The sequence below is a fragment of the Cornus florida genome, unplaced genomic scaffold, assembly GCF_030987335.1.
Source record: "Cornus florida cultivar Cherokee Brave unplaced genomic scaffold, ASM3098733v1 CherokeeBrave_3.0.0_Hap2_Chr09, whole genome shotgun sequence".
Classification (NCBI taxonomy): Eukaryota; Viridiplantae; Streptophyta; class Magnoliopsida; order Cornales; family Cornaceae; genus Cornus; species Cornus florida.
The window spans coordinates 85614484-85638934 of NW_026775579.1; the positions used below are offsets into that span (position 1 = coordinate 85614484).

Here is a 24451-nt window from a genome sequence, read left to right on the forward strand (position 1 = left end):
ATATAATGAATGTGTGAAAGGGACCAAAGTCCCTGTATTGATTGTAAAAATAGTATTCTTAAAGTAAAAGGCAACCACTAAAATACATAACCAGCAGTTGTAATATGGCTTTCTGGACCAACCTACATAACAAGTAATCTTAATAGGACTCTGTGACACTTTTTGTCTTCATAGGGATTCCACAGTGGAACGATGCAGTGATATTTTTTTTTTTTTTTTTTTCAAAACTTCAAGCAAACAGCATATTCCATCTAGACTAGAGCTTATTCGTGAGATGTAGTGAAAGTATAGTTCAAACATTTGATAGTCCACCGGAAATGTTCATACTGAAATTCATGGGTTGGACTTTGAGTGCATTCTCATCTCTTTGATGTAGATAGACATAATAAACCAGACCTCAGTATTTTCAATTTCTCCAACTCTTATCATCTTGACGACCAACAAAATTTCAGTATAAACCCTAGCCATCCAGATAGAGAATAATGTTTACCAATATAAATTGACTCCGCACAGGTGTAGTTAGCCCGCCTTTGACTGAGGCAGCTACTAGCTTCCACGACCAGACAAACATGCCACAGAGCTGTTGTCACGACAATGGTTGCATCAGGAACCGGTCATCTGATTGCTTCTCATCATCTCAAGCTTTTGGCAATGGACAAGGCTCATTGGCTGTAAATGCCCTAGTGAATCTGTCCAAGACCTGCAAGTTGTTTCTGGGACTGAACACATCCCTGCTTCAGATCATTTGCAGTATGTTAGATCATTGAGTATATCAGAAAAAAGTGCCTTCTATCTGTACCTTCGTTTAATAGCGCCAACAGCTTCACACTAGCTGAATTGCAGGACAGATCAATTTCCGGCTTCTATTTTCCGCCAGCTATAGGTTGGACAAATGCAGTTAAGAAAAATCATTCGCCTGACCTTCATCCGAAACACATATTTCCCACATCCTGATTTCTGAACAACTAAAAACTTGCTATACAGAGAATGACAAATCAAATGAACCTGGTGTTTCGGCACTAAGTAGTTGCAGAAACCATCCCACAAATGATTCGTGTGATGATAATATATATAGCAAAGATTCTTGGCAATTGTAACAAAAAAAAATGGGTATCAATATTTTTGTAATTGCTGTCGCTCTCTCTCTCTTCCAAGTCAAAACAATGGGTACAATAATTGTTGTACTCTCTCTCTCTCTCTTTTCTGAATCAAAAAAATGGGTACAATAATTGTTGTACCCTCCTGTGCGGGTGCTTGGATTAATTCCCAAATTCTATTCAAACATCACAAAAAGAATGCGAAGAGGAGCTGTTTCTCAAAAAAATTCATAGAATAAGATGTAGGCCTCACAGTGAAGAACTTCTTCCAAAGAAGCCTCTCGCACATAAGCATCACTGGCATGGTACCACGAGAAATTTCCATTTTCTCTCTCAGCCTTCCCCATGCCCTTTGCACCTCCTCTAACATATGCAACATAGTGACCTCCTCTCATTGTCCCCCGATGCTCCACCACCCCAACGAGACGGTATTTGTACCTCTCTCTCTCTGTGCACCTGTAAATATTATTTGAGATAACTTCAGAACTATTACCACTTAAAATCAAGAAATTCATATCAAGACACACAGCAAAGCTTTGAGCTTGCTGTAGAAACAGGCTACATCAACAGATTAGAAATCAGGAACCAGTTGCAAAATACCAACAAGAAGAAGCACATGTAACAAGTAGCTAGAGAGTGCAAAGCATGTAAAAAAAGTGTAGATGAGCACCAATGCATGCTATGCTCGAATAAATGTGATATTTGAATTGAATTAGCGCATTTATAAAAACTTCAATATGGTTGTGTGGATGTCCACTTTGTTAAGTGTGTGTAAAATTTGTCCCATTTAATGCATAAAAAATAAAAATAAAGATATCAAAGAGCATTTATATGATTCTACTCGTCTTCATTTCCAAATTAGTTCATCAGATAACTTAACAGACAGAAAAATTTATGGAGTACAGGAACACACACAATAAATCCAATTATGGAACTTAGAACATGCCTCCATAGCCTAAGTTACCAGGAACTGGGCGTATCGAATGTGGATTTATGTACATGTGTCGGACCTTCTCACATCCCAAATCTTAGGGCACTGGGGACATGCCCAAAAGACATATCATGTACCACCCATGTTGTATCGTGTCAAGACAGGTAGGTAAGAGAAATAGGAGAGACTATGCAACAGAGCCTGTAACAGACTCCCCTGACCAAACCAATGAGCCCTTGCAAAGGGAACCCACATATCTACATAAGAGCCGCTCAACAGTTACACGAGCCACGTGTAGTACCCCTAAGCTGGGTCTGACACCACTGCCACATAGCCGATTTCACACCCAAAAGGATCAGTCCCATACCTACATAAGAAGTCCAAGACCAATCTGTACACACCTGATATGGAACTTGACGATTTCACACCCAAAAGGATCGGTCACTTGTGGATCCTCTTTACCTTCATTAGAAGTACAACACCACTCTGTACACAACCGATATGGAACTTGTGATGATTTAGCAAGAAAGAAATGCTCTAAATTTTGAATATTTATGCAACCAATCACAATTAAAACTAAGGCATGGCACGCATAGTATCCTCAAAAGTGTCTTGAGATAATTCAAGATAAGAAACATTCTCCAGTCCTCTCAACCCACACCAAGCTTCAAATGTTCCATAGAAAAGACCATCATTGGTCTTCTCCCTCTATGTAAAAGTCAGTAAAGCCCTCTTTAATTTTAATGTTTTTGTTCACATATGGTTTAAATTTGGATTTTGTTTTCTCAATAAATATTGATAGTTGACTTTACCATAATTCTAGTAAAAACAAACCGACAGGTGCTGCTGTTCTCATCAAAAATCGTGAATAAGCTTGCCATCTCTTGAACAGGAAACAGACAAAAAAAGGTGGGCAGAGGGCAAAGAAGTTGAAGGTTCAGCTTCTTCTTCAGATGATAGAAGAAGTAGGAAGGTGAAGTCACAACGGATGCGTTAGAAAGGGAGGAAAAGATGCCTGTTCATTCAAGAAGCTGACTACTCAGATGAAAGATATGGAAAGGAAGGAGGCAGTCACCAGTTTCACCTCACTTGAAGCTCTTTAAGAGCATAAATAAGAAAAGAAAAAACTGAATAAATTTTAAAAAAATAGTAGGTTCGGCTATTTAATTCCAATCAGAAAAAGGGAGGGTACCTCCTCCACTATCAAGGAGTGTGTGTCATGATTAACTTACATCTGATTTAAGATAAATATTTAAAAGTCCCCCAACAACACTTCCATTACAGTCATATTACCATTGGACGGATCCAACTTTTTAAAAAAAAATTTGATAAGTTGGATTAAATCCACTTAACCCAAATATCAAGTTGCTAAGATACAGTAGGTGTCCGATTTAAAAATTTACATTTCAATTGACAAAGATTTAGAAGTAGACTCTAATTTGGAGTCTAAAGTTGATGAGGCAGCTCCGAATTTCCATCAACTTGATTTTCAGCATGCACAACATGCATGGGATGAACATCCAATCCGTTGGTTGGTTTGGCAACAGATACATCCTGCGAAAAGTTATTGAGGGTGGCAGGAACATTAATATTGACAGCAAGTCTGGTTTGATCATGTCATATACTATGTAAGTACTTGTGCGTGTGTCAGCGCGCACAAAGCTTAACTGATTAATTTCCAGATTAATGTTAAAAGCAGAATCATAGCTAATTCCTACATTAGCCTTGTTTTGATATTTTTAAAATCCTTTGGTACTTCACATTCAATTTTAGCAACATGGTATGACTTTTCTTTTTTCTAGGATAAATTGCAAACAGAGAATTCCTGAACTATTTGGATTTTACCATTAACTTCTTGAACTAAATATTGGGTTTGGGTTGAGTTCTTTGCCTACTCATGACTTCCATGATTTGGTGGAGTTTGTAATTTTGAAGTGTTATCTGGTTTGTGTGCAGTGGGAGAGATGGCACCATGATTAACTATATTTTAGAAGTTGTAAATGAGGGGAAAAAAATTAGAAAAAGAAAATGGGTTCTTGAGTAGATATAGCAAAGGGAAAAAGAAAATAAAGTCTCTGAATACTAGAAGCACACCTGGGATCCATATATGGACTGAGATCAATAGCATCTCTGAAATCCACATGGCCATTCAATTTACTCAAGCGACCACGAGAATCTTGGCTGAATCTCTTTAGATGAATGGTCAAAATAGGTGGGGCCCTATCAATGAGGATTGTTTTAGTTGCATCCCTCTTCACTTTCACGCTCTCAGAATCTGTCTTGTCATCTTCACTTCCTTCTGATTCACGTCCCCCAGCAAACAACCGGGTTTCCCTCTGCTGAACTTTATCAGCATTGCAACCAGAACTCCTTGGCTCATGAACACTACAAGAATCACTGGCTTGACCATTAAAACTCTCTTGACAACAAGTTTTATAGCTACTTGAAGACTCTGATAACTCTGGAAGTGCATTGTTCATTTCATCCGACTGGGAAGCTACACTGTTTATCTCAGCTTTCTGACCAGTTTCAAGTATGCAGTTCTCATTATTATCAACGCTCTCATTATGTGACACCAAGCTTTCATCAACAGCACCAAATCCATCACTCTTAATATTTCCATTACTAAGGTTACCGACCTCAGTATGAGAGGAGCACTCCTTGCCTGAACCCGATGGAGCACTTTGTATTCTATCCTCACCTCCAATTATTCCATTCTTTGACATCGGAATCTTCTCTTTTTTTCTTGATATCATCCTCTGCTCTAGAAGAGTTTTAGAACAGTTTTCACAAAGCCACGCATGTTCATTGGAGAGAAGCTCTGGTTTGGTGAAATAAGCCAGACAACTATCTATGGACACTGGAGAATCAGTATTATCAACTTCATTCGGATCAGACTCGCTACTATGTCCATCCATAAAACCAGTTTCTGCAACTTCATTAGCCTGAAATTTATTATCACTTGACAAAGGTTTCATACTAAGGGCTGCATCAATTTCAGGCTCATTAAACAAGCCTCCAAAACCATCAAACGAATCTTGTTCATAACCAATAGCTGATGAGGAGACCTCACCTTCTCCTCTTAACATCTCGTCAGGAGTAGAAGTCTCTTCTTTGTATGGGAGCAACAAGACTTCAGAACCTTGAACTTGTAATGGGAGCTCATCTTCCCGGGAATTACCCAATGTATCCACGTTTTGACTTGACTCCATATAAAATGAACAGACTTGACTACTACATTCTGAATCATTCCGTGAAAAGACATTATTCTGAACAGCATCCTCATTTCCAGTGTTTAGAATCACTGGCGTACCACTATTTTGTGAAGCCCTGTCATGGTTGTCTAAAGAAATATCTGGTTCAATGTAATCCAAAAACGTCAAATCAGCTGGTGAAGCAACAGTTTTCTCCATATAATGTGAGCAAACCTGACTACTAGATTCCAACTCATTATGCAATAAGACTTCATTCTGAATCTGAACAGCAACCTTGTTTCCAGACTCTTGAATTACTGAATCATCATTATTTTGTGAAGTCATAATGTGATCATTCGTCGCCCCCCCATGAACATCTATATTGCAGTCATTTGAGGCAATATCTGGTTCAAGGTAATCCAACCATGACAAATTGTCCAATGAATCCCCCGTTTCTTCAGTAACCTTTTCAAAAAATTGCTTGTTTTCAATTTCCCCAGTAGCTGAGAAATTATGAGAAATTGCACCCTTGTCATTGTCTGCAGTACTTGGGGCAATGGATTCTGGCGATTTAGATTCATCCGAAGAAGCCACCACTTTTCCCGCAACAGGAACACTACACTGTATTTGGCAAGAAGAATTACCAATATTTTGGGAGTTTGAAACAGCAGGAGCTGATACAGTAATATCTCTGTTAACTTTTGACCGAATCCTTTCACTTCTTTTTGGAGGCAGTTTTGATTTCTTGGGTCGGGAGATTGGTTGGGCCCTTTTAGATGGAGGTTTTTTAGTTGGAACAGGTAGTGAGAGATCTAGAAATGGCTCATACACTGTTGAGGAGTGTCCACATTCCAAACAACAAACAGTACTGGAGATTTGGCCCCCAAAGACAGCATCTACGTAAAGAAGACCCTGATTTGGAGATATCCCATCTTCCTGAGAAGAATTAGCTTGTTTTCTTGAACTCAACTCTTCCGAACACAACCCATCAAGTAAACAACGGAGTAACTCATGACTGTCATGCTGCTGATATCCCCTAAATTGGGGAGCCTTGGCACAAACACAACCCAAAAGGGATTGCGGATTTATTGCATTTCTCAAGCCTGCCTCCGGGCTAGTTTCATTATAAAGCTGCTTCAGAGCAACAGTAAGAGGCCCAGCAGAAACGTCCAGCTTCATGAAGTAATCTCGCAATCTATCCATCGCCAATAGATTCTGCATGATTGAGTTGAAGAAACAAGTGTTCCCCAAATTAACCAAGCCTCTCACAACATAAACACCTCTTCCATCTGAACTACTTGATACTGTGTAATCCTTTTCTAATTTTAATTCGCTTGTAACACTGCCAGTCCCAAACCAAACTTCCTCAACCTCCACTGAGCCTTCAGATGATCGCCCCTTTATCATTTTCACAATGCCAGATAACACATCTCTTCGTTCACCATTCTCTTCTGATTTTTCAACAGGAATGAGTGCTTCACACGAGAAGCACCATCGAAGATGAGGGTTTTCAAATTGCACAGCCAAGGGATGACGGGATTGTCTGGCATGCCGAACTGCATGGCTTTGAGGAGTGGTTGGCAGTCCAATCCCTCCACATGAAAAATATCCACATCCCAAGCAAACCCAAATGGCTTTAGAGTCTGCAGAACCACCTTCTTTCTTCTTCCCATGTTTACCCCTTCCTCGCCTATCGACCGCACTTCCCCTACAATCTTGACACTTAACAGGTTCCGCAGAACGAATTTTTGAAGAAAACTTGTCTAAATCAATACCCTTTTCAAGATGGGCACATATTTTCCTCTCTTTCGAAACTGAAACTTTATCATCAACACTCTCAATACTTGGAATGTTTGGTTCTGAAACAGTCCTCTGAGAACGGGTTGCACCCCGCTTATCATGTTGACCACTTCGGGGTTTCTTCTTTTGCCCCATTAATCCCTAGAACCAATTGAAAACAACAATTCACTCTAAACCCACATCGTAAAAAGAATCAACAACAAACACCAGAAAGAACAATCATCAATAAATCAACCCTGACAAAGAAAGAGAGCCTATACACACTGCAAACCAACATATTCAAACAATATGCACAAAACATACATGTATGATTTGGTTGTTTGTGTTTGTGTATATTTCAACAAGAATACAACAAAATGTCAAGAAGATGGGCACAGCGCGAAACAAATACACGGATTGCGAAAAAAGTAAAAGAACCCATTACAGAATTTGTGTTCCTGAGAGATCCCTAGATGTTATTTTGGTTGAAAAACATTTATAATTTCTTCAGAGCAATCATACATGTGAAGAAAAACACAAACATTCAAACTAATATAGTAAGAACCGGAAATTTACCTGAAATCTGTAGAGACAACCAGAGACTGAGTCGAAGTCGTCAATGGATATGGGGAGAGAGAAAGAGGACTGATGTTGGAAGATTAGGATCTGATGATAAGGGTTTCAAGGTATTTTAGAGAGAGAGAGAGAGGTGAGTGGCGTGAATATTGTGAGGTGTTTGGCGCACCTGCTACCCTCTCTCTTCCCCCCTCAATGAAAGGAGCAAGAAACAGTGGCGGTGGTAGTGGTGGTGAAAAAACTGTAGTGACGGAGATGAAGGGTTTATCTTTGGGGTTAAATCTGTAATGAAATAGGAAATGCAGAGTAAGGAAAAGGAAAATACCCAATCATATCTCACCTATTGCTTAGATTCTCTCAACTTTCAGTTTTCTATATATAGTTGTCATAAAATTGGGGTGTGTAAAAAACAAGTTAGGGTTTTGTTGTTCATTGTAAGAATTAAGTACTAATGTCATATAGCAATGTTCTTTACCGGAATATTTAATAATAGTATGATATAAAAGAAAGGATAAAATAAATTTTCATTCAAAAATTTAAGTGAGCTAAACTTAAATTTCAACCATTTAAGAGAGGGTTTTTTTCTTCTGTTTTTTCCTAAACATATTTGAAAGTAAAAATTTAAAATAAAAGCCTTGTAGTTCAACAATAATTTTAAATTGATATTTTATTAATTTTTAAAATGGAAGGACAAATGTTCAAGTTGTCTCTCAAGTAAATAATGAATATGCGAGTTAGGATAAAAGTGTTTTGAACCATTGTAATAAGATAAATTATTTATTGCAACCTATCGTTGTAACGTGGTGTAACCGATCAATAGACTTATAATAAAGTAAAAAAAATGATATATGTGCTTGGGTCCATTACACCATGTAATAGTTATAATGAATAATTTCTTTATAATGATATATTATATTCCATTTTTTCACAAAAAAAAATGCTATACTTGTGAATTAATCTAATAAAATAAAAAAAAATCTTTATTTTTTATGGTAAATAATTGGAAGGATGGAGCTGGTGATTGTTCGTCAGGAGTTTCAAAAATATTTAGATAAAATCGAAGAAAAAAAAAAAAACATGAAGAAATAGGCAGAGAAGAAATACCAAGGTCAAATTATAGATTGGAAGATTGAAGAAGTACACTCTGATCTCTTGTTTAATGGCTCTTTCACAATTCTATAATTTAATGAGTTATTGGAACTTGAACAATAAAAAAAGAATAGTCCGCAACAATAATTTTCTTCAATTTTTTTCTCTGATTGAATACTTGATAGATCGTTCTTGTGAGCGTGAAGAGAAATATTGCCACATAACACTGATGTGAGTTTTTTTTTTAATACAAATGCAGAAAGTTCGATACCTTCCCCTCCTCATCTTGTCTTTTCACTTTCAAATTGGACTCAATAAATTGCATCTATAATGATGAGTTGTGGATTTCTTAAACATTAAAGAGAAGCCTGGTCTTCTACCACAAATAGAGACCAAAAAGAAAAAGTGCAAGCTGACAGCAGACGCAGGCAGAGAGGCCTTGGAGAAGATGGCAAGAGCTGTCTACTAATCCATTCTGATTAGGGTTTGGAAATAAAATTCAGTGATTTTTTTTTTTTTTTAGGGATACTGTTAGAATTATATTTTTTATCAGATAATACAAAGGGTACGCTTGTCATTTAAAAAGTTTTCTTAATACACCCAAAGCTCTTCCCGTATATTTAAGAAGAACGTTTTGGAGAGTTGAACGTTCTTTTAAGCACTCTTTTTAAAGTTAGTCAAACACTACCCAAAACAATTTTCAAATCCAAAAAAACCGAAAACAGTATTTGAAAAGCCAAAAGCAACGTTCACATTACCCTTGATAAAGATGTTATATACATTTTTTTTTGGCATAATGCTGAACTCCATGCAACATAATTGATCTAACTATGGCCATTTAGAAATTTTCTTTAAAACATATATTATTCTCTTATCACATAAATACTTTTAAAAGTAACATGATATTAAAATGGATAGGTATAAAGGAATAGTCCAATTTTAAAAATTCATGAATATATATATAGGTATGAAGGAATATATATTTGAAATTAGGTTTCATAGAATGTTCTTTTTTATTTTCCGGATCTGTTTTACATTTTCAAAACTATTGAAAAATGTTTTTAGAAAATTAAGCCTACACTATATTTTCAGGTTGTTTAAAACTCTTTATGTTTTTATTTCTTAAAAAATGTTTTCAAAATATTAACAATTTATTCTTTTTACAAAAATTATAAATTTTAAAACTTTATATTTGTACTTTTTTGGGTCAAATTTCACAAAACTGTAGTCCATTTTATAAATAGTTTGGCTTAATTTCACATCAAATTGTGCTAAATTGGAGGAAAGCAACACCCATTCAAAGAAAAATGTTTGGTAAATGATAAAAGATTCGAGCCTTTTCTAACATTATAAATAAATAAAAGGAAATTTATAAAATATGCTTTAGTCTGTATGCAAAAACATAAAATAATTCTGGTTAAAAAAAAAAATTAAAGTGAGTTTTTGATAAACAATTCTCACCAATATATTATTGGTACTTAGGTGTGAGACCGTCAATAACACTTTTAGATTTGTAGCTTAGAGTTGGTCGCAAAGGATCTGTCCAGGTGAGTTGTTGGTGCCAATAAGAAAAAAAAAAAAATTCTCACTAGTATGGTCAGCCAAGTATTGAAACACCTTACAAACTTACATTTACATTACCATGCACCACTATACACCCAATAATGTCCTCCAATCATATTTCTGAGCTGTCATGGTCCTAATCGCCGATTTTTTTTTTTTCCCTATTAATCAACGGTTCCTATTATTACCCTTACTCAGCCCTGAACCGTAAATAGCAATAATTGCCTCTCTCTCTCTCTCCTCTCTCTGTGTCAGAACCCCAAAGTTCACCGACTTCTCTTTCTCTCAGCAAGATTTCCTAATCAGGTCGAGACGCAATGACTCATATCCTTGATCTTTCTGTTCCTTCTTTTCCCAATTTTGGATGTTTTATTATTTTATTCTATGTTTAGAATCAATTTCAATGTTTCCAATTGATTCTGTTCGATGCAGGAATTCATGATTTCACTTCATAAAATTTAGGTTTAATTCAGGATTTTGATGTTTCCCATTCACAATTCACTGCTTTACATATGTATATGATAAATTGTGTGTCTATATATATATATATCTGTGTATGTATGTGCATGTATAGATTCTATGTGTGTTTTTTCCTTAATTTGACCAACGCGGTAATCAGAGGGATCGTGATCGCGAAAGAGCTGCGGCTCGAACCGGTGGTAAGGGCAAGAACAAAGACGATGGGTTGACCCCTGAACAACGCCGTGAAAGGTTCTATTTATTTATTTATTTATTTTATAATATTGCCTTAGTTTTTTCTTCTTCTTTTTTCCCCCAAGATTCAGTTTTTTTATTTATTTTTTGTTTTTTTAAAAAATTAGTATTTAATTTAGTGTATTATGTATATAGAGATGCGAAAGCGCTTCAAGAAAAGAATGCGAAGAAGGCACAGGGGGCATCTGGGGGCGATGCTGGAGGTAAAAGCAACAAGAAATAACGAAATTAATGGTTTTTTTAATTTGTGTTTAGTTTGAATTCTATCTTTCATATCGAGGCTTTGTGGGTCTTTGTGAATCTGTATCGTAAATGTCTTTCTGCGATTTGTATCTTCTGATGCAAAGGAACAGTCCATGTTTTGTATAAGATGCCATGTTGGCTGTCATTTGAATAGATATTTGATATATGAATTTGTTCTTTTCTTGCTAAATGGTGTTTACAATTATTTAATTTGAATTGCTATCTAAGAATAATTGTTCGAGATGTGAATGTTATTAAGTTGCAACCATAATGATGGGTACTTGTAAAGGGGACAGGACACATTCGTTGAATGTCGACCCAGGCAATTAGCAATATTTTAAGTTATTGTTGAAAATTGGTTTACGGTTAGTGGATTTTTTGTGGGTTTAGTGATGGCTTAGGAGAGGTGAAGATGGATTGCAAAATGCCATGATTTCTTCCGGTAAATGACACATTTTGAATTGCTGAATTGGAGTCACCCTACTCTTATGTTCTGCAAGAACAGCAGCCCATTTTTGTTTTCTTAGGTAGTCATAGGCAGAAAAGTGCTTGCTGACTCTCAAATGGTGTTTTAAGTGGCTGTGTTTAACCTTTAAAGTTTAAATGCTGCCCATATTAGTATTTCAAACTTGATATCTGATATCTCTGGCTTTTGTTACTGCTATGTACTTTCATTATGCCGTGGAATTGAATGTGTACCTACTCTACTGTCTTGTAATTTCCTAAGATGGAAGAATCATATAGGGACTATTAAAAAAAAAAAAAAAAAACTCAAAGATCTCTAGGAACGACTGAAAAGGAATGTCTTATAAATGTCTAAAAAGGATGCAAATCATGCAAGATGGCATTATAGACCTTGAGCATAGGGGCTGTCTTAAAAAGAGTGGTGGTTTGGAAGAAAGAATATTTGAGAAAGAGAGGAAATGAAACACTTGAAGGAAAAAATAGGACAAATAGGAGGGAAGGGGGAGGAGAAGAACAAAGAGAGGTTTGTCTAGGTACCCGGACGTAATCCACTTGGTACCTCTCGAGGACACGCAATACTTATTCATTCATCCATTTCGCAACATGAAAAGGTTAGCTATACCCCTATGTATATAATATGGAGGTCACTTGAGTTTTAAGTGCTTAGTAAAATACATGAGGTTAATTACTGAGGACATAATTAACTTAACAAGCAAGCTGCTTAAGGAGGTTGTATTAAAACTGACCTTATTACCTCTAGAAGTAGGTACTTGAACCTATAAGTTTATCCCCATGAATTCTAGAATAATAGCGACCCGAAGTACTTTTAGGTTCCATTTGATTCTAGGGATTTAAAATGATTGGATTTAGGCTCAATTATTTAAGGAATATATCTTAGATTTAGATATGATAGTTTAGATTTAGGTCTGAAGAAGCTGTATAAATTGATTTAGATTTAGGTATCAAGAAGCTGTATGAATTGATTTAGATTTAGATATCAAGAAGCTGTATAAATTGATTTAGATTTAGGTATCAAGAAGCTGTATAAATTGATTTAAAGATCTAATAAGTATAAATTGATTTAAAGGTCTTATAAGTATGGATTCCAAATAACAATTAAAAGGTATTATTTGAAATCCATGCCAATAAGGATACGAGTTGCACTATTGTCTTAATAAGGTACATCTCTCACACCTCTACTCTAACATCCTCTTGGGCTTGACAATCTAAGTCTTAAGTTTTTAATCAACATTTAGATCTCTTCATTTCAATCCATTGATTCATCCAAATGTATCATTATTTCCACATGTTGGCAATAGGGTAGATTAATGGAGGGAGTAAGAAAGAAATAAAAGTTTCCCAAGCCTTTGAACACGTAATTTTGTATTGAAGAATAATGCAGCGGCAGTCCATTAGGCAAATAAAGTTTTCATTATAGACTATATTTATAGCTTTGTAATTAGACATCCATCCAAAACCAATCATGTTGCGGACCTTAGTTTTGACAGGTTCTCTTATTGTAACTGCTGAGTTCACATGGACTGCCGTGGACTTCTTCCCCAATTTTTCTCCCCATTCATTGACTCTAAGAATTTGTGGGAACTTTGTTGCTGCTGTCGTCTTACGTACCCTCCTTTTGATTTGCCAGCATCTATGACTCTATTACGACTTTGACAGTATTATCCATTATTAAAGCTACGAAGAAAAATAAATTGTTTGCTCAAATAAAAAATCAACTACATATATTTCTATAATATTTGGTAGAGTTTCCCATCGTCTTTGGATGAAATGGTGTTGTTAAGTGTCATATCTGTCCATCCGATGAAATGGTGTTGTCAACTGTCATCATCTGTCCCTCCATCTATCTATTGGTCAGTCTTTCCAACCAATCATCGTCCATTCCATCCTCTTATCCATCTAACTCTGCTTTATGTCCGTCTACCTATTTAACTATCAACATGCACGTGCGTTATGCCAAAATGTTTTGAAAGCACATTTTTTTCCATCTGTAATCATGTTTCTTCCCCCAAAAAAACCATTTCATGAGTGTAGATGACTCTCTAGTTGCATCCAAGTGTTTGTTGTTTCCTTGGGATTGCTATAGTTCTAAATTTTGTTCACATGGTCAGCTCTAAGGAGACTGGATATTGTAAGGTCAATCCTGTTTTAAAAGTTGTGATTAGAGTTTCCTAAAGTTTAAAACCAGTATGTAAGGGAAATTAGTACCCTACTAAATTTCTGTTGCTTCAATGTCAGACGTATATATTTTTTTTTTAATGTTTTTTCAAATAATATATATATATATATATAGAACAAAAGAAGCTGATAACTAGTTCATTACAATATCCAGTCTCTTTAGAGCTGACCATGTGAACAAAATTTAGAACTATAGCAATTCCAAGGGAACAGCAAACACATAGGGCCTTTGGTGCTCTTAGGGCCAAGAGAGTGAGTTTTTTACCTTTCATGAGATGGTCAAAAAGGTAAGTTTGAACATCAAAGATAAGAAACTTGGTTGATTCTGCGGAGTAAGAGGTGCCATTCAAATATGCTGGAACAATCAATGTCAGGTTAATGACAGCGGACGATAAAGCCAAGAAAATTTATAATAGTGACAGATCTTTTGTTCTCTGATTATTTGATTTTCTTTTCTTTTAATGCCTCTTATCTTAAATATATACTATATATATATATATATATATATAATATATGACTAATTAACAAATCTTTTGTTCTCTGATTATTTGATTTTCTTTTCTTTTAATGCCTCTTATCTTAATGTCAACTCCATTCTTTTGAGAATGTGATGCAAAGAAGTGGGGAAGGATAGACTTCAAATAACTTGATCTGAATTTTTTTTTTTTTTTTGTTCTCTAAAAAAAAAATGTTTATGTCAAAAGATCATGTTAGTCATTGAAAATGATTATAATAATTATTAAGTGTGAATTAAGAAACCTCTTATCTTAATGTCAACTCCATTCTTTTGAGAATGTTATGCAAAAAAGTGGGGAAGGATAGACTTCACATAACTTCATCTGATTTTTTTTTTTTCTCTCTTAAAAAAAAATGTTTATGTCAAAAGATCGTGTTAGTCATTGAAAATGATTATAATAATAATTTAAGTGTGAATTAAGAAACATATATATATATATATATATATGAAAATTATAAATTTATGAAACATGATACCATGGTTTGCCGTATCAACCGATATGTGATCCTTTTTTAAGGGTCTCATATCGGTCGTTTCGATCAATTTATATTGATTTTGTTCGAGTCCGTTACATTGTGACTAGGTCCGCTACTGTGAACCATGCATGATACCCAACGTTACTATATTATAGAGATTGGTAAATTTAATGTTCATATGATATATCAATATTCTCCATATGTAAAAAATCATAAAACAAGTACACAAAATCTAAGTTATGCAAAGCGGGAGTCTGTGCTAGAACAGAAATACGAAACTAACAAAATTTAAATCATAAAAAATGAGAATGAGGGTTGAAACGTTGATGCAAGAATGTGAGAACGACACCCCTGTAAACAAAAAAAATGACTTGGCACAAAATACATTAGGTTGAGGTTTTGTAACCCTTTGTTTACAAGCTTTTAGCTCAAGCTTATCCTTGGTCGGTGTACGCTCACTGTTTCAATAATAAAACATGAGAATGATGTAAATGATCGGGAGTGAAATAAAACATGAGAATGATGTAAATGATCGGGAGTGAAATGACAACGGACGTGTAACTCTAAAGCAAGTAAAGCAGAGGCTAACTCCTACAGGTTTGTAGTTGTTGGGGGGAATACTATAGCTTATCTTTCAGTTATATGTATTAGTATTAAATACTTGTCAGGAATCATCAATCCGTTTATATTCGTTCGTTTTTTAATAATTATGGGTGAACTATATTTAATTGAGGGTCAAGATGGGTTGGGTAATTTTTGACCACTTAATTTGAGGGTCAAGATGGGATGGGTTAACCATATTCAACCCATATTTCATCCATCACATAATAAACACACATTTATTCTATATTGCATTCAACTCGTTTCTCTCTCTAAATTTGTCTCTCATCAATCCCCTTTATAAGTTTCTCTCTTTAGAAATTTTTTGTAAATTTTTTTTAAAAAATTTAAATTATAATTAAAAATAAAAAAGTGCAAAAAATTTTAAATAAAAAAAATTAAATTATAAGTTTCTCTCTTTAGAAATTTTTTCTAAATTTTTTTTTAAAAATTTAAATTATAATTAAAAATTTTAAATTTAAAAAATTTTAAATTTTAAAAATAAATAAATAATTTTTATAATTAATTAATTAAAAAATAAATAATTAATTAAAAACATTAAAAAAATTAAAATAAAATAACATAAAACAGAGTAAAAAGAATGGTCCTAAATTATATTGAACGAAAAAAAAAAAAAAACCACAGAATAACTGCCTATAATTCTCTATAGAGTAAAATGAAAGCAGTATAATAGAATCAAAGCTTTCCCACAGTAAAAATATGTTTGAGTTTAATATGAAAACTCTAATAGCAAAAGACATTTTATCAGCAGCAACTCGTGAAAAGATAATGCATATTACGGCAATTGAATACTCTGGTTTGAGCTGCATATATATCAATCTTACATAATAGAATGTACATAATATACTAAAAATAATAATTAATGAGAGATCTGATTATTTAGATTTTGAAACTCTGAATGGGATGTAACTAACTCTTGGAGCAAGAAAATGATTTGAGAGGGGAGACCACCTTAAACATATATAAAATTTAAAAAAATTCAAACTACCGTTCAACTTTAAATTAATAGATATTTTCATTTAAAATTGCTCATACTCCAATTTTAAGTATTATCGTGCTAACATATTAAAATTAATTTAAATTAAATAAATTCTAGCTAGAATTACGTACACTTATAAAACTTCTAATTTAGAAAGAAAAATATAAATTGGGAATCTATAAAATTAATATAAATCTTTTTTTTTTTTTTTTGGTAAACTAAAATGATAATTAAAGACAATCTTAGAAAATTTGTTGTCAATCGATGTTAAAGAAGTCAGGCATATTGTGAAGTTTAAAGAGGTGTAATTATGGTTGGTTTTGAGATGAGTAATAAAAATTTAGTAGTGACATTATTCAGATTTTAACAAAAATTTCGGAATGTAATAGAAATAAAAAAAAAATAATGAAAAATCAATAAACTGTAAAGTACTTGTTTGGTTCACTTTTTGACAACGAAGATCAAGCCAACGAAGTCACTCTTGGATGTCACTGTTCGATGAAAGTAATCTAGTTGAAGAAGACATCAATTTCTTTGCACAAATTGGTAGATAAAAAATAGGATGGTGAGGAATTTTGGTGCCATGATGAGGTTAATAGAAAATTAAAAAATAAAAATTAATAAATAATGGGTTCACAGGTCATAATAGATTGAACCTGTTCATTTTTAACTCACCCATTTTTAACTCATTCTAAATGGGTTGAATGTGAGTTTTGACCCATGTTACCCGTCCACTTATAACCCAACTCAAACCCGACCCAACTCGCCCATTTACCATCCTTAATCAATATATATATTAATAGTAATGATCGTACTTGTAGAATTAAATTGATTTCCTCAGTCTCATGCTAGAATTGTATAATACAATATAAATTAACAATGGCCATTTTCAGAATTAGAGGGGGCAATTTAAGTCTAAACATATTAAACTATTCAAAATTGGCCTACTAAAATTAAATTATTTGGATATCCAAATTTAAGTGAGTGGGTAAATTGTGAGCAAAAAGTAAGTACGAATCCAATTCAAAGGTGAATAATGAATTAAGAGTGGATACTCATTTTTAACATGTTCAAACAAAATTCTATTTTTTTTCTCTCTTTTCGCTTTTTCTTTCTCTTATGTTTGCTGTCCTCTTTCTGTCATAAAAAAACAAAAAGAAAATTGTAACTCTTGAAATAAAAAAATTAATGTAAAAAGTAAAACAAATTTTCTTTTGTTATTCAACAATCGTAATGCTAATAATGTTACTTGAAGTATACCATATTATAATAATATTAATATTTTCTGTTTTTATCTCTCTCTATTCTTGTTTCTCTCTCCGCCCTTTTTTTTCTCTCTCCTCGTAATCTCTTTTCCCCCTGTTCTCTCTCTTTATCTAAGTTTATCTTTCCTCCGGTTTCTCTCCTTTATTTTTGTTTCTTTGTGATAACTTTCCCATTCTATCTCCACTCCCTTTTTTTCTCTCTCCTCCGATTCTCTGTTCCCCCCTTTCTCTCTCCTCCGTTTTCTCTACCTTTTTTTTTTTTTTTAAGTAAGTTGTATAGTGATTCTTTCTCCAAAAAATATATAATAATAATAATAATAAAATAAAAGAAAAAAAACTTGTAACGAGTGAGACCAAAAATTTAATAAATTTAAAATAAAAATAATTTATTTAATTAATTATTTATTTTACATTCAATAATTAAAATAATTTGACAATTTGCATTTAAAAATATTTAGATAATTGAGTTGGGTGTGTGTTAATTAGCCCATTTAACACACAACCCTTTTATGGCCCATCATAAATAGATTGATAATATATTATTGACCCACTATTGATTCGTCATTCATAATTAGTCCAAAATCCGTTTAAACCTACCCAATTGCCACCCTTATTCAGAATCAATGATCTTTCCTCATTAGAAAGAAGGACGAGGGTTTAACCCTTGCTAAAGTCAATATTGTAGGTGTGAGTGTTTTACTTGAACTTCAAAAAATAAAATAAAATATGCAATATAAATCATATTTCTTTAATTTTCATTTATAGAAAACTATAACATTTGAAATATATTTACCTTATGTTTGAGAATACCGAATGGACACATTAATTTGGAATTTGAAAAAAAAAATTAGTTTAAAATATAGACCGAAAACTTCTTCTAATTTCAAATATAAGGTGCCGATTCTGTGTACCGATTTAAGGACAAAGATCATTTCTTTTATATATTTTTCTTTTCGATGTTTCGTGATGCTTAATTTTGTGGTTGACATTATGCGGTTAATTAAGTTTTGTTTTGAAATTTTCAAAAGAAGATGGTGTTACAAAAAATGAACTGATGTGGTGCATTCTAAACAATAGAATCAAGCATGGAGGAATTTCGGAGAGAATAAATGAATGAAAAAATCCATGCTATATATACTAGTAAAGAGAGAGGAGAGCTCTAACTTGTGAAGGCGGCAAGCGAAACTGGTTCAGTCTTGGTGAAATCGAGTAATATGAATTGTATACAATTTGTTATATTACTATAAAGCGTAAACCATTAGTAATAGAAGATTTGTTCAAAATGTGTTGACCCTAAAATCGGCCGGTTAGAGCCGATTTTAATTTGATGTAAAATGGGCATGCCAGAACCACTTGTGTGGTTCAATGTGTGAATTGTCAACTTTAGTCTCTTTGAGCGAGTTGACTTTCAGACGATTGCGAGGAAAAAGGGAACAGAAAAATTCCTTTTTGGGTTCAAAATTGCCTTAGTTAAAAGGATTTTCCAGTGAACAATTTATAACAACGTATCAAGAGAATAGAAAGGGGAAGAAATAGATATAGAAAGTGATAGGGAGAAGAGATATGGGGAGAGAAATAGAACAAGACTGAAATAAAGAGAGAAATAAAGATAGCAAGGATGCTATTTGAGGAAAGTACTTAAGAAAGCAAATAAAATAATAAATTGATTCTGAGAGTGCTGGACCCCTTACAAAGCATGCCTATAGCATTATTTATAGAAAACTATATAAAACAAACTCCTATATGCAAGTATTTTACTTGCATTACAACTCTATCACTTAATCAACTATTAATTCAAAATAAACTAATCATATAGATAACATAATTATGCAACTAAAACTAACTAAAAGATAAGTCTTAAAACAATTATCTTTATCCACAACTTATTCAAAATACTCTTCCCATCTTTGCATGCAATTTTAACTTCAATCTACGTGGAATATCACCCTTCTCTATTGCCACGTCATATATTCAAAATTTACCAAAATGGGTGTCAACAATGCCCCCCATTTTAAATGTCTTATCGGCTGTCGGCCGCCCAAGTCGATAAGATATTTGAAATTTTAAAATACATTGGAAGGAAATTTTGAGTTAATCAATTGGAATAAGATTGCAAATCAGCGAGTTCCAAAACTTTATTTCTTCTGAAGCACCCCTAAGATGATCTTTATTTAGCAAAATCTGCTGATTTAGGCTTCTTCCTAGATTCTCAGAAAGTTTGCCGATATCATTTGCCCAGAAACCCAGGAAGGACTTGCCCACCATGCGTTTTCTAACTCCGCTAGCAAATCATGATCATGATCGGCATGAATTAAATTATTGTGAAGCGTCATTCTAGCCGATCTACCTATTATCTTTACTAGATGAATGACATTGTGCCAACAAGGAGTTGTCTTAGCTAATTTCCTTCCAGCCGATTGTCTTTCAGCCGATTTTGTCTTCAGCTCAATCGGCAGGACTGCCATGCCCAAAAGTCCATTGATCTGCAAACATGACCTTACTATAATCGGCAGGCTGAAGTAGAGAGTATGAATCAACTAACTTTTGTTGGGGTTTTGCAATCACATGCCCCCCGGCAGCCGCTGGTTTTTTAGCCGATTTTCTTTCAGCTGATTTTGCCTCAACCGATTTTCTCAACTAAGCTCTAAGTAACCTTTTGAAATTAACATCGGCTAGTCTTTTTTTTCTTTTCTTAAAATGGGGCTGATGACAGCGAGTTAAAACAATTCTTTTAGCTAATGATTGTTTTTGCCGATTTTTAGATGTCACAATCGGCAAAGAATTCTGGTACATCGGTCGCTTTACTTTCAGCTGATTTATACCCTTCCATTCATTGCAACCATGTTGAATGGGAGCAAGTTGGGATTGTTTTATCTTTCCGTCTTGATTTATAGGAGCAACCGACTGATTTACCACTTGCTGATACTCGACTGTTGGAACTTGCCGATAATCGGCAATCGGTGACTGATAATATTCTGGCAAACTTTACTGCCGATTTTTTGATAAATTTTTTTGCCGAGATAGGCAAGGTTGGCCAATTTCGGTACTGGTTATCGGCAACCCCTCATGTAACGGAGGTTGTGATACAGGGGTGACATGCTGAGTTACCACCTGGTCAGGATGAGGTTTCCTATATACAGGCCGAGCACGTCTACGCCCTTGAGCTACCTCAGCTTGGATAAGCTGAGCCATCAATTCTTTAATCTCCTGATCAATCTCACCCATTTCTTGATGTTCTTTTTGAGGGGGAATCGGCATAACTGGTAGGCGTTGTAGAATAACCCTTGCCGATTTTACATTCTGTTCAATCGGCATCAATGGTATTTCTGTTATTATCGGCGGATTTCAGATGGGCATACCAAGAGTTGTGTTCGGCGGGATAATTCTTGCCATAGTTGTTTGTGGCCCTTGAGAAATGTTTGTCAATGGTAAAGAAAGACGTTGAAAAATTGATTCAAGAGATGCTGAGTTTTCAGCTTGATAACAACTTTGGATAGTCGATATATGAGCCTTCATTGCTTTCAAATCCTAAATAATCTCCTGCCAATCGGCTGCTGGTGACTGGTTTGCCACTTGCTGATAATCGACTGCTGGTCGCTGATAACTTTCAGTCCAACCATTCGATTGATTGGCCATCGGCTGCACCCCGAGTATTGAAGATTGTGATACGGGAGTGACATGCTGATTTACCACTTGCCGATAATCGGTTGCTGGCATTTGCTGATAATCGGCTGCTGAAACTTGCCGATAATCAGCGATTGTTGGCATTTGCCGATAATCGAATGTTGGCGTCTGCTGATAATCGACTATTGGTACTTGCCGATAATCGACTGTTGGAATATGTCGATAATCAACGACTTCTGGAACATGCCGATAATCAGCGACTTCTGGAGCATGTCGATAATCATTGCTAGAACATGCCGATTATCGGCGATTGATTGCTGATAATTGTCTGGCCAACCATATGGCTGATTAGAATATTGGTACATCGGCTGATTTGACTGTTCAGAATATTTGTATGTCGGTTGAGAAATCGACTGTATATTTTTATTATAAATCACTCACCTAGTGGGGTCCCACCGGGCGTGCCAAAAATGTTGACCCTAAAATCGGCCGATTAGAGCCGATCTTAATTTGATGTAAAACGGGAGTGCTAGAACCACTTGTGTGGTTCGATTGTAAATAGTCAACGTTAGTCTCTTTGAGTAAGTTGACTTTCAGGCGATTGTGAGGAAAAAATGGAACAGAAAAACTCCTCTTTGGGTTCAAAATTGCCTTAGTTAAAAGGACTTTCCAGTGAATAATTTATAGTAACGTATCAAGAGAATAGAAATGGGAGAAAAACAGATATAGAAGGTGATAGGGAGAAGAGATAGGGAGAAAGAGATATAGGGAGAGAAATAGAATGAGACTGAAATAGAGATGGGAGAGATAGAGATAGCAAGGATGCTATTTGGGGAAAGTGCTTGAGAAAACAAACAAATACATTAAAGGATTCTGAGGGTACTGGACCTCTATCTCAGCATGCCTATAGCATTATTTATAAAAAACTATATAAAACAAACTCCTATATGCAAGTATTTTACTTGCATTACAACTCCATCACTTAATCAACTATTAATTCAAAATAAACTAATCCTATAGATAACATAATTATGCAACTAAAACTAACTAAAAGATAAGTCTTAAAACAATTATCTTTATCCACAACTTATTCAAAATACTCTTCCCATCTTTGCATGCAATTTCAACTTCAATCTACGTGGAATATCACCCTTCTCTATTGCCACGTCATCAATTCAAAATTTACCAAAATGGGTGTCAACAAAATGTATATGTGTTTATATACATATGTATATGTATGTATAAGGGAGAGAGAACGAGGTGTGTAATAGTCCAAATGTTTAGCTTGGACTATTGGGACAATTTAACGTGCCATCCACGCCACTTACCAAGCAAAGTTATAAATGAATAAACATTAATCCCCTCCTTTTTGCCATACCCTAGCTATAAGCTCCTCCCCCCCAAACCCTAAAAAAATTGTAATTTCAAAAAATAAAAACATAAATTAGTAAATAAATAAATAATTAAAAACCAATGTATATATTCATCAAAGATCCATTTAGAGCCCTAAAACTTTCAATAAAAAAGTTTCATTTGGGAAAATCTAATTAAAAAAATTATTGTAATTTATAGTTTTGTCTGCTTTGTGGTCATCATTAGCAATTTAGCGTGCAAGACAAAATAAAAATTTGGAAACCAAGTCAATGCCATAAACAAGTGCTTAAACACCCTGTGGTGGAGTTGTTGTGGTGTATTATATATATGCTATCTTAAACATGTAACTTTTTGTCATTTGCAGAGACATGGTTGAACTAAACTAACTTATCCCAATTTTAATAAACATTGTCTGGGGAATGAATATGACCACATAAAACAGCTAGATATATAAGCAAAGCTTATTGGCCATTAGTTTATGGCCCACGAACATTCCGACACGTGGAACCGCGTCATTCGTCAGCCGACTCCCCCCAGCTTATAATATGCTATATTTTGCTTTCTTACAACTAACTCATGTCTAATTAGATTCCAATGACTTGGCCCACATTTTTTTAATTGGTTTAGCTCTAATCTGCTTGTGATTAATTTAATCAAATGATGATGATAACCTCAACAAAATTGTTAATTAATACTAATGTTTTGATAAAATAAGCATAAAGTGCATTGGGTCATAGTCTATAATTATAATTAAGTCATATTGGTGGAGGTCATGATATATGGTGTGTGCTTACGAAGAGATGGGCTAGTACAACTTAGTTTTCACATGTCAGGATAAGATTTTCTAATCAATCTTTAAAATCAGTTCGCTTATTTTTCGTTGTGTGTATGCATATATGACAATTCCTTGTGACTTATGGTTTACTTATGATTTTATGTTTTTCACAATGTTGTGTTGACGATAATGGTGGTGGTGGTGGTGGTGGTGGTGGTGGTGGTGATGATGATGATGATGATGATGTGTGCTAATGGATGGATATGACATATATATATATACTCCGTATATCCAAATTCAAATGTAGATTCTCTTAATACTAAAACTCAGATTTGAGCTACAAAGAAGGGAGAGTAAGTGGTATATATGAAGTACAAGTAAAATAATTGGAAGTTGAAAGTATCTACTTTTGATGATGCATGCAGTTCCTTTCATCTTTCACATTTTTCTTTATATTCTTCTTTTTTGTTTTTTCTTATCTAGCTTTACTTGAGTCATGTCAGAATATCATGCATCTTTGGGAATTGGGATGTTCTAATTTGATTTAGAGATAGGGATAGAGATAGAGATAGAGATAGAGATAAAAGAAAGAGAGGGTTGGGATGAAGAAACTAGCTTCCAAGTGAGAAAGCTAAAGAAATCTTTAAAAGGAATATGGTGGTAATTAAAAATGGATGAAGAGGAAGTTGTATACTCAAAAGCTAGAGGTGGTTGTACCAGGCAAAATTAAAAGTTAACTTAGGACAATCCGACCCTTGTTACGAATGGGTGACACCATATAAGTTTAGATTGTTCGATAATTAAGCCTATCTGTTCTTTAAAGTCTAAGACCCTCTCCATTCATATCCGATATGAAACAAGACTCTTGTGACACTAGTCATTTAATAAGTTATTGTTTAACCATTGATGGTAATCTTATTCACTACTTGAAAGGATAGTCTTGATGGAGTGGTTATGGAAGCTTGAATGACAC

The 24451-nt window shown here is 34.4% G+C and overlaps 2 protein-coding genes across 5 annotated transcripts; one reads left to right on the plus strand and one right to left on the minus strand.

Moving 5' to 3' along the window:
• Window positions 1–10: 10 nt before the first annotated feature.
• Window positions 11–7963, minus strand: LOC132274839 (ubiquitin carboxyl-terminal hydrolase 2). 4 transcript variants are annotated; one of them, XR_009470529.1, is made up of 4 exons: window positions 7578–7960; window positions 4123–7163; window positions 800–1553; window positions 11–719 (listed from the first exon to the last, which is right to left on the minus strand). XR_009470529.1 is itself a non-coding variant. In XM_059776180.1 (3 exons), exons 2-3 carry the CDS (start codon window positions 7155–7157, stop codon window positions 1316–1318), a joined length of 3273 nt encoding a protein of 1090 aa, XP_059632163.1. In that variant the 5' UTR covers window positions 7158–7163; window positions 7578–7960; the 3' UTR covers window positions 11–1315. The 4 variants fall into 4 exon arrangements, 2 of the variants coding, with proteins under 2 accessions (XP_059632163.1, XP_059632164.1); XR_009470528.1 differs by having other exon boundaries at window positions 11–731; XM_059776180.1 differs by having other exon boundaries at window positions 11–1553.
• Window positions 7964–10405: 2442 nt separating this feature from the next.
• Window positions 10406–11376, plus strand: LOC132274842 (uncharacterized). The gene is made up of 3 exons (XM_059776183.1): window positions 10406–10552; window positions 10837–10940; window positions 11079–11376. Exons 1-3 carry the CDS (start codon window positions 10547–10549, stop codon window positions 11164–11166), a joined length of 198 nt encoding a protein of 65 aa, XP_059632166.1. The 5' UTR covers window positions 10406–10546; the 3' UTR covers window positions 11167–11376.
• The last annotated feature ends 13075 nt before the right edge of the window (window positions 11377–24451 follow it).